This window comes from Hetaerina americana, unplaced genomic scaffold, assembly GCF_022747635.1.
Source record: "Hetaerina americana unplaced genomic scaffold, ioHetAmer1.1.p SCAF_11, whole genome shotgun sequence".
NCBI classification, from domain to species: Eukaryota; Metazoa; Arthropoda; class Insecta; order Odonata; family Calopterygidae; genus Hetaerina; species Hetaerina americana.
In genome coordinates this window covers 11,853,532-11,869,759 of record NW_027286181.1, presented here as the reverse complement: position 1 = coordinate 11,869,759, position 16,228 = coordinate 11,853,532, and the positions used below count along the sequence as shown (strand labels likewise).

Here is a 16,228-nt window from a genome sequence, read left to right as displayed (position 1 = left end):
TATCTTGACCAATACTCAATAGTTCATTGATCTGTTAAAGTATAAATGTGAATGTCACCTCATAGCCACTGAGAATGAAAATGATACACATTAACGAATGTCTCAAATTAACACAACTGACACAATTAACATACAGTGGCGATCTTGTTTAGTATCCTTTTAATAACCTCAATTGATGACCCCGTAATCCTTTTCAAAAGTTTCACTTGCAGCATATTGCATAGTATCATCTTGCCGAGTAATTGAATTTAACATAATGCAAACTGAATATTGCTATGCTTCACTACTGTATGTACAGTTCAGTATGGGCTACTATAATGCATTATTATGATTTAAATGAAGCAATCATCTAACTACATTCAACATCTTTCTAAGAGGTATTGGGTGGCATAACAGAAAGTTCATTAACCGTGTTTAGTTAGTAGATCAACGTCTCTTCAAATCAAATGAAATGCCAGGAAGCAAAAAAAAAGTCAACGAGCAATAGTACCTATCATTAAATTGAAAAATAGTTCCAAAAATAATGCAGCTAAAAGCTTAAAAGAATGCACAAACCATGCCTTTTTGATATTTACAGAATCACACTTTTTAGTACACCATGTACATTCTTTAAATTCCTACAGAGAATTATTTTGTAATTTCAAGTCAATAACCTCCACCCTGTTAAAAACATGTATGTAATAATTACACATTCATATGTATACAAAAATCATAAGAAGCTGTTATGTACAGTTCAAATCTTAATAATAAAAAAATTATTATAAGATATATTAAGTGATTAAATAGATCATCCACTTGCTATATATCACACTCGTAATTCAGCTTCCAGCATATCTTCAGCTTATTCCTCTTATTTCATGCAAAATGCAGATGCTGAAATTTAGTTTCCTTCATAGCAGTCCAATTCTATCAAGCTGTCACTTGGGATAAACATGCTGCAAAGGAATTACTATAGGAAAAACTAAGGTTGTCTACTGCTCTAAAAATATCATTTATCTATATTAAAAATAGGGAATAACAGGTATTAGTAAGTACAAAAACATCCAATGTTCATGTAAGATCTTTTCAACTATCAAGATGGACCGAAATTTGTTTGTGTGTAACAAGAGAAATGTATAATACTCAAATTACTGAACCCATTTTGATCGAAAAATTTGAAATGGTGTGGAATTATTACAAACATCTCAACTATAAGAAGTGGTTTTAGTTCAACAGTGGTATGAAATTAGCTGCATTAAAAATAACTTGGGAGAATATAATTTTGGAGATGGGAAAAAAATCAAAGCTAGTTTAAATAAGCTCAATTTTCTGAAAACTTCTACAGGCTTCCTGGACAGATTTTACTGTAACACCAATACACCAGGATGTACAAGTACTATTACGTTCAGCTTTCAAGCTTATAATTCCTGTGTTTTCATAAGCCTGGAGCATAGGTATAAAACAAATTACCCGATTTGAATATCCCTTTTTCTTTCTTTGCCTTTCACTTTTGCTCTACCAATCTGCTGGTAAGTAATGAGTGAGAGGGAAATTAGGATTCTTTTAAAATATGAATCCTACCTCCACAAGATTTTTTCATGGCACGAAAATTTTCCTTTTACCGGGGCTTACAGTTGCTGCTCTCATGCTATGTTCAAAAAAAGAATTCTGGAGAGTTTCTGAATAGAATGACAGCAGATTTATAGCAAGATAAAAAATAGCGAGGTAAATTATGAAGCATGGCTTGATCATTATTAAATAAAAAAATATGCATGTGTTGCATTGGCTTTCAATAAATGCACTGTTGCTGACAGGCGAAAATGCTGCCATCTCAACTCTAGCCAAAACCAATTTAGACTATATAACCAGGTAATTTGAAACAAAAATAAATTTTTAGCAATAAATTGGGTACATTCAACACTGCTTGATTCATTAAAAATTATTATGATAATTAGAAAAATGTCCACAGTATACTTTAAGATCCAGCCTGGCTATTCATTACAAAGGACAATACTTCATTTTAGTAGCAATTACCTGAAACAATTTAGCAAGAAGTGGCACAATTAATATGCAATAAATTGTTTAGAGCATAGCATATGACTGCCATTCACACAACAGCCATAAAATGAGCAAAATAGATGCCAAAAGAATTCCACAAAAAATTTTTTGTCAATTCAAATGAACCTGGAGAGTTTGGCAATGTAGTAAAATTAGCATTAATGAAAATTCATTAGAATAAACATTTGAAGCTAAATAGGGCATCTTGATGCTTTAACAAGGTAAAAATAACGACCACATATCAAGGGATTAATCATTTGAGTTCTAGTGATAATTTCTCAAAGCTACAAGTCAAATGACAAAGTACCTCAAAAAAGGGTCATAGTCTTTTCTGGTAAAAGGAATTCCATTCTGAATCACATAGTTGGATGAGAGATTTGTTGTAACACATTAAAAACCAAGTCCCTTCTGCGATGAGCTAATAGGCATATACACACTTTACCAGAGGTGAAGGACTTTCCAATAGTATGCTTGAAAGGAAAAGATTATCTATGGGAATGATAATGCAATTTAAATTAAGTTATTAAATAAAGTCATTGATGTCGCTCTTCCCAATGGTTGATTCAAATGAGTGTGGCAATGACTCATTGCTTCAAATATTCAAGTGCCTGACTTCATATTCATTGCACTGAAGGGTAGTGATACTTTTCCACCAGGTTACAATTAAAAATTGCAACATCCCCCAGCTCCAGTCTTCTGCTCACAAAAATTAAAAGATAATCTCGAAAAGAAATTTTCAAAATATAGAGATGTTCCAGCATATCCCATTAATCTGTAGAAGTCTTCACAAATGCTCATTTAGGTACTCAGACTCCAGGAACAGACTCCATTCATTACAAAAAACACTAGCCGACACCATACATTATAAAAAAAAACATTTATACCAGTAATGAAACACAGGAGTAAGTTGAAAATGACATTTTTACAAGCTACTGCAAGTAGACAACCTTATAGATAGAAACAGTAAAGTTGGGATTCCATTTTGAAGTCACAAAGAAAATGGAAATTGAGTGCCAATACACAGAGTAGCGGAAGAAATGTATAGAAGAAAAAGGACAAAGAGAAAGTAATGTATTTGTTATATAAACCAAGACCAACCTACCCAAGCCTTCGAGCAGAGGGAAATTAGGTGCTTTGACTCCCCGTTGGAAAACAAAGAAGATATCAATCCATTAGTTTTACAAAGTTAAAAACAACTGACTCAATCAGTAAGGCACACACAAGAATCTTCTTTTTTTGATGCATGCCTTGCATGACCAACTCCATGCACCTTTAACGGCACAGCTCAACAACTAGTAAGATAAAGTAAATTCATGTATCCCCTAATTCTTATTTTTCAGACAGGAAATAGATGGGTAAGTTGTCATCCATTCTTGCCAAAGCCTGAAATTAATAATTGGCATTTATGGGAAATATTGAAACGTCACCACAAAAGAATGAGAATCATACTAAAATTGCTACATGGATGACAGCAGGGATGCATTCAATTAACTCTGTGAATGAAATCGCCTAGCGAATAAATTCTTCGGCAAGGAAATTACTGTGAAGTGAAATGAGTTTAATTATATTACTGAGCATAAAATAATAATGTAGATATAGCTCATAAACAAATATTCTGCCTGTATTTTATGTCAAATGAACATGTATTGTGAAAGCTGTGCCTTCAGATGGAACAATAGAAAATGTAAATGAAACTAACAAGGGGTCTACACTGTCTGAGTAATGAGTGTGTCATCTAATTTCCACCCATAATCCTTCAGTAACGTAGGGTTTAGAAGTTGCAAATTCACAATTCAATGCTAAAAAAAATTAAGATTATGATAACATGGGTTAGTACAACCCTAGAGAAGTAATGCTATCTCTAGAAACAATGGTATTAGTTTTGTACCACTACAATATCTAAAATATTCACTACTTTAAAATAAAAATTAGCTCCTCATTTACTTCTTAGGAGTTTTCACATATTTGAAGTCCTGAAAGAGAATTATGATGAGTTAGGGAAGAATTTGTAGATCCATAATCCGAAATGAATCTGTATCAAGTGTTGTCATTAGCAAAAGATCCCACTTGATGCATTTTGCATTCATGTTAACAAACAGTCTCTCTCAATTTATTCCCAGGCATAGACGGTGAATGAGAAGGTACAGAATATGAATGAATGCATAAAATCATCAGAAAAATAGGAAAAGTGTGGTGTTTGCAATTATAAGACCATGAGTTGAGGTTTTTTCATTTGATCTTAATCACCATCCCAGAACAGTGTGACAAAAAGCAATAAAAAATTTTAATTTTGTCATTGTAGAGAGTTATGAACTCGTTCAAAGATGTGTGCTCACTATATATCAACCACAGTAAGATGATTCAAAATGAGTGATATTATTTTAAATGGTTAAAAAAAGCCTACCCTGATTGAAAAACAAAGGCATAACATTTCATCTAGATCATAATACTGTGATGGCAGAGGACCAGTCTGATGATGATATTACATATTAATCAACATACACTTTTATCGCCACTTTAATACCAAAATATAATTTTAATAATTCATTACACCAGGATAGCTACTAAATCTGATAAAAAATTTCCATAAATTTCTTCAAATTTTCCAGACCTATATGATACATTTTCACAGGTCTTGAACAGCAGTTTTAGGTTAGGTGATCGACAACCAAGGTTTTTCGTGCCATTAGGGATGGATGGGAAAGGAGGGAGGGTGGAGAGAAACCCGGCATTGGCACAAACCTACTTTTAACGCAAGGTGCCAGGGGGCCCGCAGTTTAACATCCCATCCAATAGATGGGGTACTCACTTAAAAGCACCTTAAGTAGGGATCGAGATACCACTGAATAATATCTGCTGACTGCAGGATTCGAACCAGGGCCCTACGAGTGTGAAGCCAGTATGTTAGCCACCATCCATCCTGATCCCCTATTTTCCTGCCTTTTTTCATGCTTTCAACTGATAATGATATTTTTTTTTGATTCTCCAGACAATACACAAACTTCAAGCCCTTTCCTAACAGGCTAATGAGCCATTCAAATTTCAGAACTGAGCAGGTGTTCATTGTTATACCAAAGGAAACTTTCACAATCTTTTTATATATTGTTCAGCAAATTTCACAAGCTATGTCATTCTCCAATGTGGGAGCATCATCTGGACATGACATGGATGATTCAACTCTTAAAATGATACTCAAGACATGACACCTCAGCAATTAGTCTTTATGAAAACATGAACTAACTTTAAATCTTCAACATGTGACAATTTTTCATATAAAAATGAATTGTATGATGATCACCTGTACACTAAACACACATACCAGGTTACAACATGAATAGGTTCTCATGATAAAACTAAATGTGAAAATGTTTTTTGTTCACAGCAACTCAAAACACTAAAATATCTACAGCTGCGTGCTTGCATAATAGCTCACTTTCTTCACCTATGCAAATCCTTTGGCTATCTAAACACAGGAACTTAGATATACCTCATTTTTAAACCTGCAACAATCAACTAGTTTACTTGACTGGTTACCATACGTGCAATAATACACAAAATATCCTTAAAAATCACATTTTAAAAATCAGATTTACTTCCCAGAGCAGCATGTTTCAGTCAGGGGCACAAAACTCAAAAAGTCAATAAAATCTATCTAAGTAAATGCCTCTAATAATATAGACCAGCAACACAAGAAAGACAAAGACAAGATACATTTTTCTCAGTGAAAAATAACAGGATAGGATTGTTTAATTCTCATGACTGTACTATCAAAGTCCTAACTATAAGTTTAACCATGGAACAAAAACTGGATATCACACTAACGGGAGTATCAATTATGTAGATAACAAGTAATAATGCACACAGAATGAAATGAAAGCTATCCTATATTGCTACATTTTAAAGTGATTAAGAATAAATTAATAACCAAATTCCAACAGCTAAAGCATAACTTCATTCTTTGCAATTTGGGAATAAAATTCTGCGGTCTGGAGTCAAGATCCTATTATTGATAAGAAAAAACTGGCTCACACCCACATTTCTAGTCTCCTGAAGGGATTCGGTACTCCGGAAAAAAACCTTTGATAATACCATTCATTCACACACATTCGCAAGTTTTGAAATTTATGCTTAAATCTAAACCTTTGAATGTGGCAAAGAAATTGCAGAAAATAAAATTCTCATGTTTTTTCATTCAAAGAAAAATTCGGTAAAAATCATGGTGGCTAACCGCAAGGAAAATTAGAAATTTAAGAACGCCTCTGGGGTTACTGAATTTCTCGAAAAAATTCCAGGAAAAAATTAAAAAAGGGGCTGAATCAAAGAAACATGCAGATTGTGGTTTCACTTCTTCATCAATGACGCCAAGTGTTAAGAGACACATGGGTGGAGGGCTTGTTGGGGGGAATGGCACATGGGTGGAAGAAGCGTTTAGTGTGAGCATTTACATTCACCCTCAGAGCCACTTCACGCTAGCTTATTCTGCAACCTTCAAATGAGCTGTATTATAGCAGCAGGGGATTGTGAAATCCTATTCAGGGAATAGGTAAATGGAAAGTGTGAATGCTTCAAATAAGTTATTGTTGAAAGTATGCACTTACAAGATATCAAATACGACCATACCTAACCAAGATAATGTGTAAAACAACCTGATTAAATGCTTACAATTATATTATTACAACCATCACAGTATGTGTTTTATTATCAGAGAAGAACAAAAGAGACAGCACTGTACAATTTTCTCACAGAGTTCAGTTCCTTCCAAAAATCACCAAATATTACTTTAAGGTGTACTGGGTTACTGAAAACAAAGTATTTGAACACATTTTTGGCATAATGATATTTTATCCAGACATTTCAAATACCATCACCATGATAACTACCTTTTTAAGTATTGCATAAAAAAATAACACCTAAATTTCAAGGAAAAATGTGGGATAAGATCTTTTTTCTTCCTTCATGTCAGTGACATCTGTACAAAGACAAGAAAGCGAACTAATATTACATGTACAGTACTAAGTAATGCACTAAAAAGCTTAAAATTTTAACATCCTTGATGATATGGACATACACCATGCTGTTAAAATATGATGAATAGAAGATGCCCAGTAAATGGATGAAATAAATTAAAATTTGATGAAAGTAGTAAATGGCATGACCACACACGAAAGGTGCAGCAGCCCATACTCACTGTCGAAAGAGACAAACAGCTCTGGCATATCTTCAACAGACACCATGCTTCGGTAGTCCAATCGAACACCAGGATGTTGGTGTTTTACTCCTGAGCCAATGGTTAGGCCACTGACTTTCCTTCCAAAACCATCACTCCTGCCACGAACCACATCCATGGATGACCGCCTGATAAAAAGAAGTGAAAATGAAAAATTTAATAACAAATTGTTCTGGAGTTAGGCCTTTTCTTCTTCACTAAAATAAAGGAACTTCTTTCAACTAAGTAGCATTCAATACTACACAAGAAAAACAAAAAAAAGGACAACTCATCTCAGAAAGGTGAAAATTTTACAATCTATAACAAAATATAAAATAAAAGGTTAAAAAAAGTGTGAAATGGCCAAGTAGGCAATAAGAATTTAGAATACATAGGAATTTTTAGGAAGATAAGAGTTGTTAAAAAAATGAGGAATACTTGAAAAGTGGCAAAAATGGATACTATGTATGTGCAATTACTGCCATAAAATTGTGAAATCTAATGGTACTAAAATTAGTAGAATCACAAACTTGAGGAATGTGAAATGGGTTTATGATACGGAAGTACAACAATGAGTGGACATTAAAAGCTGTTCACTTGAAGCATTACACTTGGATTCTACAACAACGAAGAAACCCATGCACAAATAACAATTGGGGAGTCAATATTCATCTAACACCACAATAAACCAACAGTGACTCATTAATGTGCAAATTAAGATACCAACTTCCACACATATGAATTGATAATGGAAGAAGGATGAAAATTTTGGATGGAATACTCCTCCCAAGATGATAAAATAACAAAATATGGATGTTAAGTACAAAAGCCATAAAAAAATTAATATTTAACCCAAACTGACTAAGTAAATGTGAATTACCGGGGCAATTAATCAACTCGTAATTCATGTCCAAAAATTACATTACACATTAAGTTATATGATGTGTCCATAAGGAAAGCCATATACGGCAGTGCCTAATGCTGTTTACATAAACCTTGTCATCAGAAAGTACTAGGAGTGAGAAATAAAGATGTAAAATCAGTATCTTGTTTCCAGCAATTAAATGAAACTGTTGGGAAAGACGCTTGGGTGGAAATCTTAATTTTTAATTCTGCTGATTAATATTCACCTAGCTTTCCTTTTATAAATAATAATCAATGGTCTACAGAAGTTTTTACTAGGAACATTTCAGTTTAAATTTAACAAGATGTCCATAAGAGTATAAGTAAAATGGTGGAAGTGAAAAGAAATCTCACTGAAACATAATACTTTTACATGAATGAAATGTGAAATCAAATTTGCAAAATTTAACTTCACACATTAGTTAGATATAATTTTCAATAATGTATTAAAGCTACATGATTACATAGGATTTTCAATTTACAAAATGAATTTTGATTTTTTTCTGGATTAATCCAATGAGTATAGAGTTAGATACATATAAATGATTTAATGATGGAAAGTATGGAGATAATTTGCTAACAAGCACATCTTCCAGAAGAACAGAAGGGATAATGAAAATGAAAATTTTAATGGGCACAACTTCTAATTTCAGTAAGTTATGACAGTTCCGTTTGCAGATTTGAAAATTTAAAGACTAAATATTATATGAAATTCACTGCATAGTAATAGATATGCAATGGGACATAATCCGATAAAATCTAATGCACAGAAGTTCAAGACGTAAACAGAATACATCCACACACAAAATCACCACCCTAAATTGCACATTAAAATGTAATCACACAAAGTTCACATAGCACCCAGTCAAGCATATGTAGACATTGATCTCTAGAAACACTTTAGCAGAACATACCATGCTCAAAATACAAAAAAAAAAAAAGCTTTTAAGTGCCCACTTTTTGGAAACAAACTCTCAACACACTATTAATAATTGTGAAATAGTAATAAAATGTCATACAGAAAATTCAAGTGATGAAAACATGATGAATGCATTATATCAGGCGAAAAATATAAGTACACCAACATGCTTTTCAAAGAAAAGCTACACACATTCGGATATTAATTCATAATGGCATTGTGCTAATTCTTCTTTTTTTTGTTCACCGTGCTCACTCACCAAGACAATGATTAAAATAAGTTTGGGTGAAACACTAAACATTTATGTGCAGATATATAATTACAGATCCTACCATAAAAGATATAAGAGAACAAAAAAGATAACAGAAAATAGTATTTGGGAATTTTTCCCCGTTATACAGTTAGTCATAAAAGGAATCTTTACCTGTTAAATTCTCATTATTGATTAGGTAACATCTTCTTCAGTGAGAGCTTAGCAATAATAAGAGAGTAATAGTATTCTACAAATATATCAGCATAAACCATTTTTACTCAAAAAAAAGAGTAAAACTTCTAATTTATTACAATTTCCTAAACCAAAAGCCATTTTAACATATGCTCATGACCTCTGTCATGGCAGGTGAAGTAAAATCTTAACAAGTGCATCTAATCTACAAGAATTGGTAGAGCATTAACAAATAATTAGAACAAGTAAACGGCATGCCATACTTTTAAAATATGTTTATGAATCAGCATAAAAATATAATCAGTATATTTGTGGTGGAGCAATAAAACACACAGAAATGAAAAACACTATGATGTGACTTAACCACCCAACAAGGAAAAAACATTGGATCTAGGATAGACTTTCTCATAAAAATTTCGTACTGAAATAATAATAACATGCAAAAGTATGAAGAACAATTGCAGGTTCTATCATTTTTAGTTCTTCAATAATGCTATGGCAAACATTAAGTTCTCAGATCAACTCAAATAATTTTCACAATATTATTCTTTTGCCGGTAAACACTTATTTAGAATAGTTTTAACAAAACTGGTAATTAAACATTTATAATTTTACAACTTTACACTATATTTAATCCCACTTTCACTTTTAGATTTTTAAGTCAGTTTTGGTAAATTAGTATAGGATTCTAGCACACCAATCCTGTTAAAATAAGAAGAGAATAAAACCATAAGATAACTTGTATATTGATCCAACACAAATCACAAAATTTAAACCGCCCAGTCCCCATTCATTTTTTTTAATAAAAGAATTTGAATTTGTATTATTTAGCTTTTCCTTTGTGGACTATTTTTGGAATTGCGAATGTTTTCTTAGACTGCTTAAGGGAGGAGACAAGAGAAGAAGCAAAGGAGGAAATAGATAAGTTAAATTCATAGTCCAGCTGGACTCAATCAACAATAAGAGAAACTCATCATCCATAAAATGCGCTAATTACTAAGAGTCACTTCCATGAATATTATGCACATAAACCTCAGCGCTATTTTGACATGCTTTCATGAAGCCAGTATTTCACTCGTTTTAAAAAAATAGGAGCTCTACCATTTCAATGGTTTCAAAAATCTAAAGAGTTAATTTAAATGGGAGGAAATTTATACTTTCAACAACGTTTTAAACACCAAAATAAAATGGTTTCCATCACATCAGCTCAGGGCAGGTTTAAATGCCAACCCTTAACGTAGTGACCTCGTAAAAATCACTGTAATATCTAACACGACTGATTTTCCATCACTACCAAAAAAAAATAAATGAATGGTGCTAAATCACCTCACTAAAAAGCAAGTAATTTACAAAAATATCTTTAATATTCATTGTATTTAATAATAAGAATCAAAATAGAAACTGAACAACTCAATACAAAACCATCCCTGCAGAGAAATAGTGCTCCTCAGCAGCAACAATGAACCAAGTTCATCATTTATCACAGCAAAATATTAAAATCTACTAAATAAATAAATTTTATAATTCATGCAAAACACTGTTCCACTCACAAAAAATGGCCACTTTTAAGCTAAAAAAAAACAATTAATAAATACTTCTTCACAATACATAAAAATAAAGATACAGGCTGGACCAAAACCACAACGTTTCATATTTCTAATACTAAAACAAAACATCTATCTTATACCCAAAGGCAAAGAGGGACAAAAATAAGCAGGCAGTTAAAAAAAAAGAAACAAATTGCTTTGGAACTCAAAGCAATGGAAAAAGAACAGCGACAAGCACATAGCATTTATCAAAAATGATCTCAAAAAAGTTAAAAAAAGTGGAATAAAAATTCTGCTGTTATTAAAAACTATCATCACATACAATGAAAGCACTGCCAAATTTGGTTGAATCTAAGTTAGATGAACTTTTCAGTGCCTCCAAAACTGGGACCTATTTTTAAGTTGAGTTGAGTGATACACCATATGAATTTCCACCAAAAAATGACATTTTTTTAAAAAACCAAAACTCCTTTTACTAGGGCAGACTTGACCATAAATGGCATAAAAAATTAGGAAGTAGTAAAAACTAGGTTTTAGGAATTGCCAATGAAAAATTGACATTTCAACCAATTCGTCATTGAATTCCAACTCCTTGATAAAAAAATGGCCCCTTTTCACTCTGAAATTGAGCTGACAAAAAAAAAATCTCTCTGCCACGGTGCATCTCACCAAATAACAATAGCATTGCTCAAAAAACAAAATTTGTCACACGAGTACAATGCAAATTAAAGAGTTGCAGGTGGCACACATTACTTCAACAAAGCAAGCAGTGGCACACATATAAGCTTATAAAAAAAAGCCAGGAGAGGCTTCCTTTTTAGTTTTCAAACATTTATGTGATTAGAAAAACTTCATAGATTCAATTTAAATAACCAAATGGCAGCAAAAACTGTCTTGTCTAACATAAACAATTAATAGCCTTTAAAAACATATGCAAAATAAAAACCAATGAAAAAAACATAGTACATATCTTTGGACGGATTATATAACTTCTATTGGGATTCTCTCTCTGAATTTGATACTTTAACATTTGGAAATGGAATTTTCACATGATAAAAAACATAAAACAGGCATAACAAAAACAAACTCAGACCTGCCATAAATGGAAATAAACATAAATGGAAGGTATCCATTTGAGACCAAAACAAATTTTGAGTCGAACATATTTGATATTAATTCAACACAATTTTGTGTAAGACAGGTGATAGTCAAAACGTTTTCCAATTAAGAACAATAAAAATGATAATGTCAACTTTCAAAGGGTTTTAAAATAATTCAAGATTGGCTTATTTGGCTATCAGACTTCACAAAATTTTAATCAAGAAATAAAAATTCATTTGAAATATTATCCATTGTGAAACTATTTTCAAACTTCTAATCCATTATCCAATTAAAATAAACTAGGCTAAAATACAGTGTTCATTATTCAGATCGACTTTAAAAGATTAGATGCCAACATTTTCCAGAAATGATTATGCAAAATTTTCCAAATATAATAGAAGCACATAAATACAGTGGACAAGCTTTTTTTTCACAAAAAATATATAACACATACATGCAATTATGCAAATGTAGCTTCTTCCAAACTGAGTGCTTGCTTATTTAAAAGTTTAATTAAGTCATAATAATATTTACTTTTTAACGTCCTTAAAACTCACCATTCTTAGCTAATGTAATACTTCCCTTTCACAGCCCCTTAATATTCAAGTAGGTAATTATTTTCACATTCAAATCCTTCAGAAATCACATTTAATTAAAAAAAATTCAAATGGAACCATTCTTAAATTGTCAATCAACCACGAAAAATCAATCTTCAGTCCCTTTTCCGTACATTAACAGAATTGCATCACATAATTGCACCAATATTGGTAGAGTATTTTTTTTAGAAATTTGAACATACATCTCTATTGCACAGAAGTAAAAAGAAACAAATAATAACTAAATGGAAGCACAAGATAAATGAAATTTTGCACAATCTCCTTTTTTGCATTTTAGCACACCCACGATTTGCTGCCATTTGGTGCAATGAATTGTTGCCGGGGCCATGAATCCTCTCATCCCCAGACAACATGTGAACTCACCCTGTGGAAGGGGGTGGAGTACTCGACCCTCCTTCCCCCACCCACTCCCCCACCTCCTTGGGTCGCGGATCAGGCTGAGTACCAGGGGGCAGTGGGGGCCGAGGGGTCCTTGGCAGAGATGAGGTGTGGCCCGTGGGAACCACAGGTATGGGTCCCGGAGAAGGGACTCCTAGAGAGGTCCCTGAATCCTCTGAACCCCCAAAGAGAAGCCCACTACCTAGTTCCACTAGATTCATGGGGGAACTGGGGTTGGAATGACAGCAAAAGGAACCATACTGTACTCATTTATACTAAAAAAATATCCAATCCATCAAATAGATATAACCAATCTCCCCTTGAAGTTGGAAAACATGATCCTGATAGATATCATATTCAATATGAATGCATTAAAATGTATTGGAAAGTTGAATCTGTAATTAGACTCGGAAAAAATATAGAGGGCACTAAGAACACAGAACGGTATTACAAGAGTATATGAATGTCCATGGCTTCTGGAAAACAGCAAGTTGAATACAAAATATACAATAACCACTTTTTCTACAGGACCAATTATCAAAAATGTACTTATAATCAAAAACTTTCATAGCATAGTTGATGATGAAACAGATTTTCTTGGGTCAGCACATTTCCATTAGTTAACAGAATGCCGAAAACTTAATACAGGCGATGTTTCTTTACCCTATAAATTTCGGACTATGCTATTAATTTCTATATGAAATATAAGTATTGGTAGTGTACATGAAAATGTTTAGCAGGTTAATGGGCAGAATAGGGTAAGTGAATACCATATCTGCACAAATATAAGCCAAAGTCCTTCATTGTAACTTGATATGAAAAATTCACCCATCACTTAAACTGCAGTATCAAGAATCTTTTTCAGTTTCTGAGGGTTCTGCAAGATATTACAAACACTTCTATAATTTTCCAATACAACGTAGCAATGGGAAACCTTTAGAGCATCAGCCATTCTTCTCAGACATATGAGACATCTCTTCTAAGACATCCTTCTGTCTTTGGCTCACTCCCAAAAAAGAATTAACCTCTGTTTGGACAGCTATTTCACAGGTTATTCATCTTAGTGTGTTCATTTGACTCAAACTCAAATATTTTCCAGAAAATATGCAGCAATCAATAGAAAAAATAATAAACATAAAACCTCATCATTACACACAAGAATGGGTTTAATTTCACAACTTAATATTAATTAATATCTGCACTTCAAGCCAGGTCATTACATTTAGGAATATATCAAGCCTCGTGGCACTAAAGGCAATATAGCTTTTTCCCAAGGTAGCATGTTAGAGTATCCATTTACAAACTTGTAATACCATTTATATCCCTAGTTTCATACAGATACTTCCACACTCATACTTCACTATTAGGCTAGATTTGACAAAAGGCATTTGCAAAAAAATAAACAGCAGATAAGATGGCAATCAACCATATCATAAGAAAACCACCTTTAAAGTGCTTCGGCATCATTTACCTAATTAGAATCATTTGTAATTTTCCTAAAATAATGAGTCTTGACAAAGTAACAAATATTATAGGCAGGTGCAAAAGTGATAATGTACAGGTTGAGTCTATATTTCTGCTGATTGTACACTAAAATGTGTTTTGACACCCTATATTAACAGTTACTTCTACTGCTTATGCCTTTCAGTAGTACGCCCATAACAGGTACATAGTAAAAATATTCCTCGTGTCTTCTCAAAAAAAACAACATTCATGGCACCTCAGTCAACTGGTGACATTAAATACTATGTTTGATGGCAAGTACATGTGAAGCACATTACTAAGGAAAGAAACGGTATACAGTACCATGGCAGACTGAACAATTAATAAATTGACAGCAAAAATAATTTTTCCAATATAATCAATGTAAAAATGCTAATATATAATGAAATTTCCAATCACATTAACAACAGGACAGAACTAAAGGTGTTATAATGTTATGATATCTTTTTTTAACAATAATACTGACAAATGAAACTTAAGGTTTAATACATGAAAACAGAATTCGGAAGTGATTGTATTCTATCTCTATATTTTGCAGAAGATTCAGACAATGCAGTTATTTCTTCAAATTTCTATGTCAACCCCAGACCCAGGTCTATCCAGGTAACCAAAATACCTATGAATCCATCTATCCAGGTAACCAAAATACCTATGAATTAACACTGCAACAAAAATGTAATGATATTTCAATCATATGATAACCAGAAGTGCATTTATAACTTTCTCTGAGGAATTGGTAGTATATGAATGAAAAATTCAAACATATGTTTAGAGACAGAAAATTAAATCAGGAAAACAATTAGTGCCCTTCCTACTGATGTAAAGACAAAATTATGAGGGAAAAACATGAAGTATTAATCAGTTCACATACCTACTGAGATTGAAAAGGTGAATATTTAATTCATATCAGTGTAAATGATAGTGAAACTGAAAAAAAAGGAAGATTATATTCACTAGACATTAAGATTAAATTAACATAGGATATCTTATCTTCTTCCAACATAACTTTTACTTAACAGGATGATTCTTGGGACATTCACATGACAACCTTTAAAATCTCAAATAAAAGGTAATGTTAGTTCAAATTAATAAAAATAATTTATCACTTAAATGCTAACATGATCTAGTAATATGAATAGTTTTGAATTTTACCTTGAGAAAACTTTAGAAAAAACGGATGAATGCTGCTGCTGCTGATTTGGGAGTGCTTGAGGAGGTGCTGAGTTTGGTGGACCACCTCCACTGGCAGCCTCCTTTGACACATCCTTATCACTGCCAAAACCCTCCATCCATGATAGTGGGTAAGATAAGCGCTTGAAAACCTGAAAGCAGAAACATCTTTTTTGAGCACAGAAAAATAAGGAATGTCACATGCAGTTAGCTAGGAGATTGTGATTGGCTCATCCAATGAGAGAGTTTCCAACGACCAACTCATAGCATACAAAGAGCAACTAAAACATCAAACTGTATTTACTTGTCCTTCAATACCTAACTGGAGATATACGAGGATGCTTGAATGCATAAAAAATAAATACCATTAATAAAGCTATTCTTGCGAGAGCATGCAAAATT

At 32.7% G+C, this 16,228-nt stretch overlaps 1 protein-coding gene across 8 annotated transcripts in view; it reads right to left on the bottom strand.

Annotated features, from left to right (window-relative positions):
• Positions 1-16,228, bottom strand: part of mtd (TLD domain-containing protein mustard) — a 902,673-nt gene that overhangs the window by 123,317 nt on the left and 763,128 nt on the right. For 7 of the 8 annotated variants that reach the window (XM_071599404.1, XM_071599399.1, XM_071599400.1 and 4 more), the window contains 3 exons: positions 15,809-15,978; positions 13,139-13,381; positions 7,226-7,392 (listed from right to left, as the gene is read on the bottom strand). In XM_071599404.1, coding sequence (XP_071455505.1) covers positions 7,226-7,392; positions 13,139-13,381; positions 15,809-15,978 — 580 coding nt within the window. The remainder of the gene's footprint in view (positions 1-7,225; positions 7,393-13,138; positions 13,382-15,808; positions 15,979-16,228) is intronic. The other variant, XM_071599403.1, reaches the window with a different exon arrangement.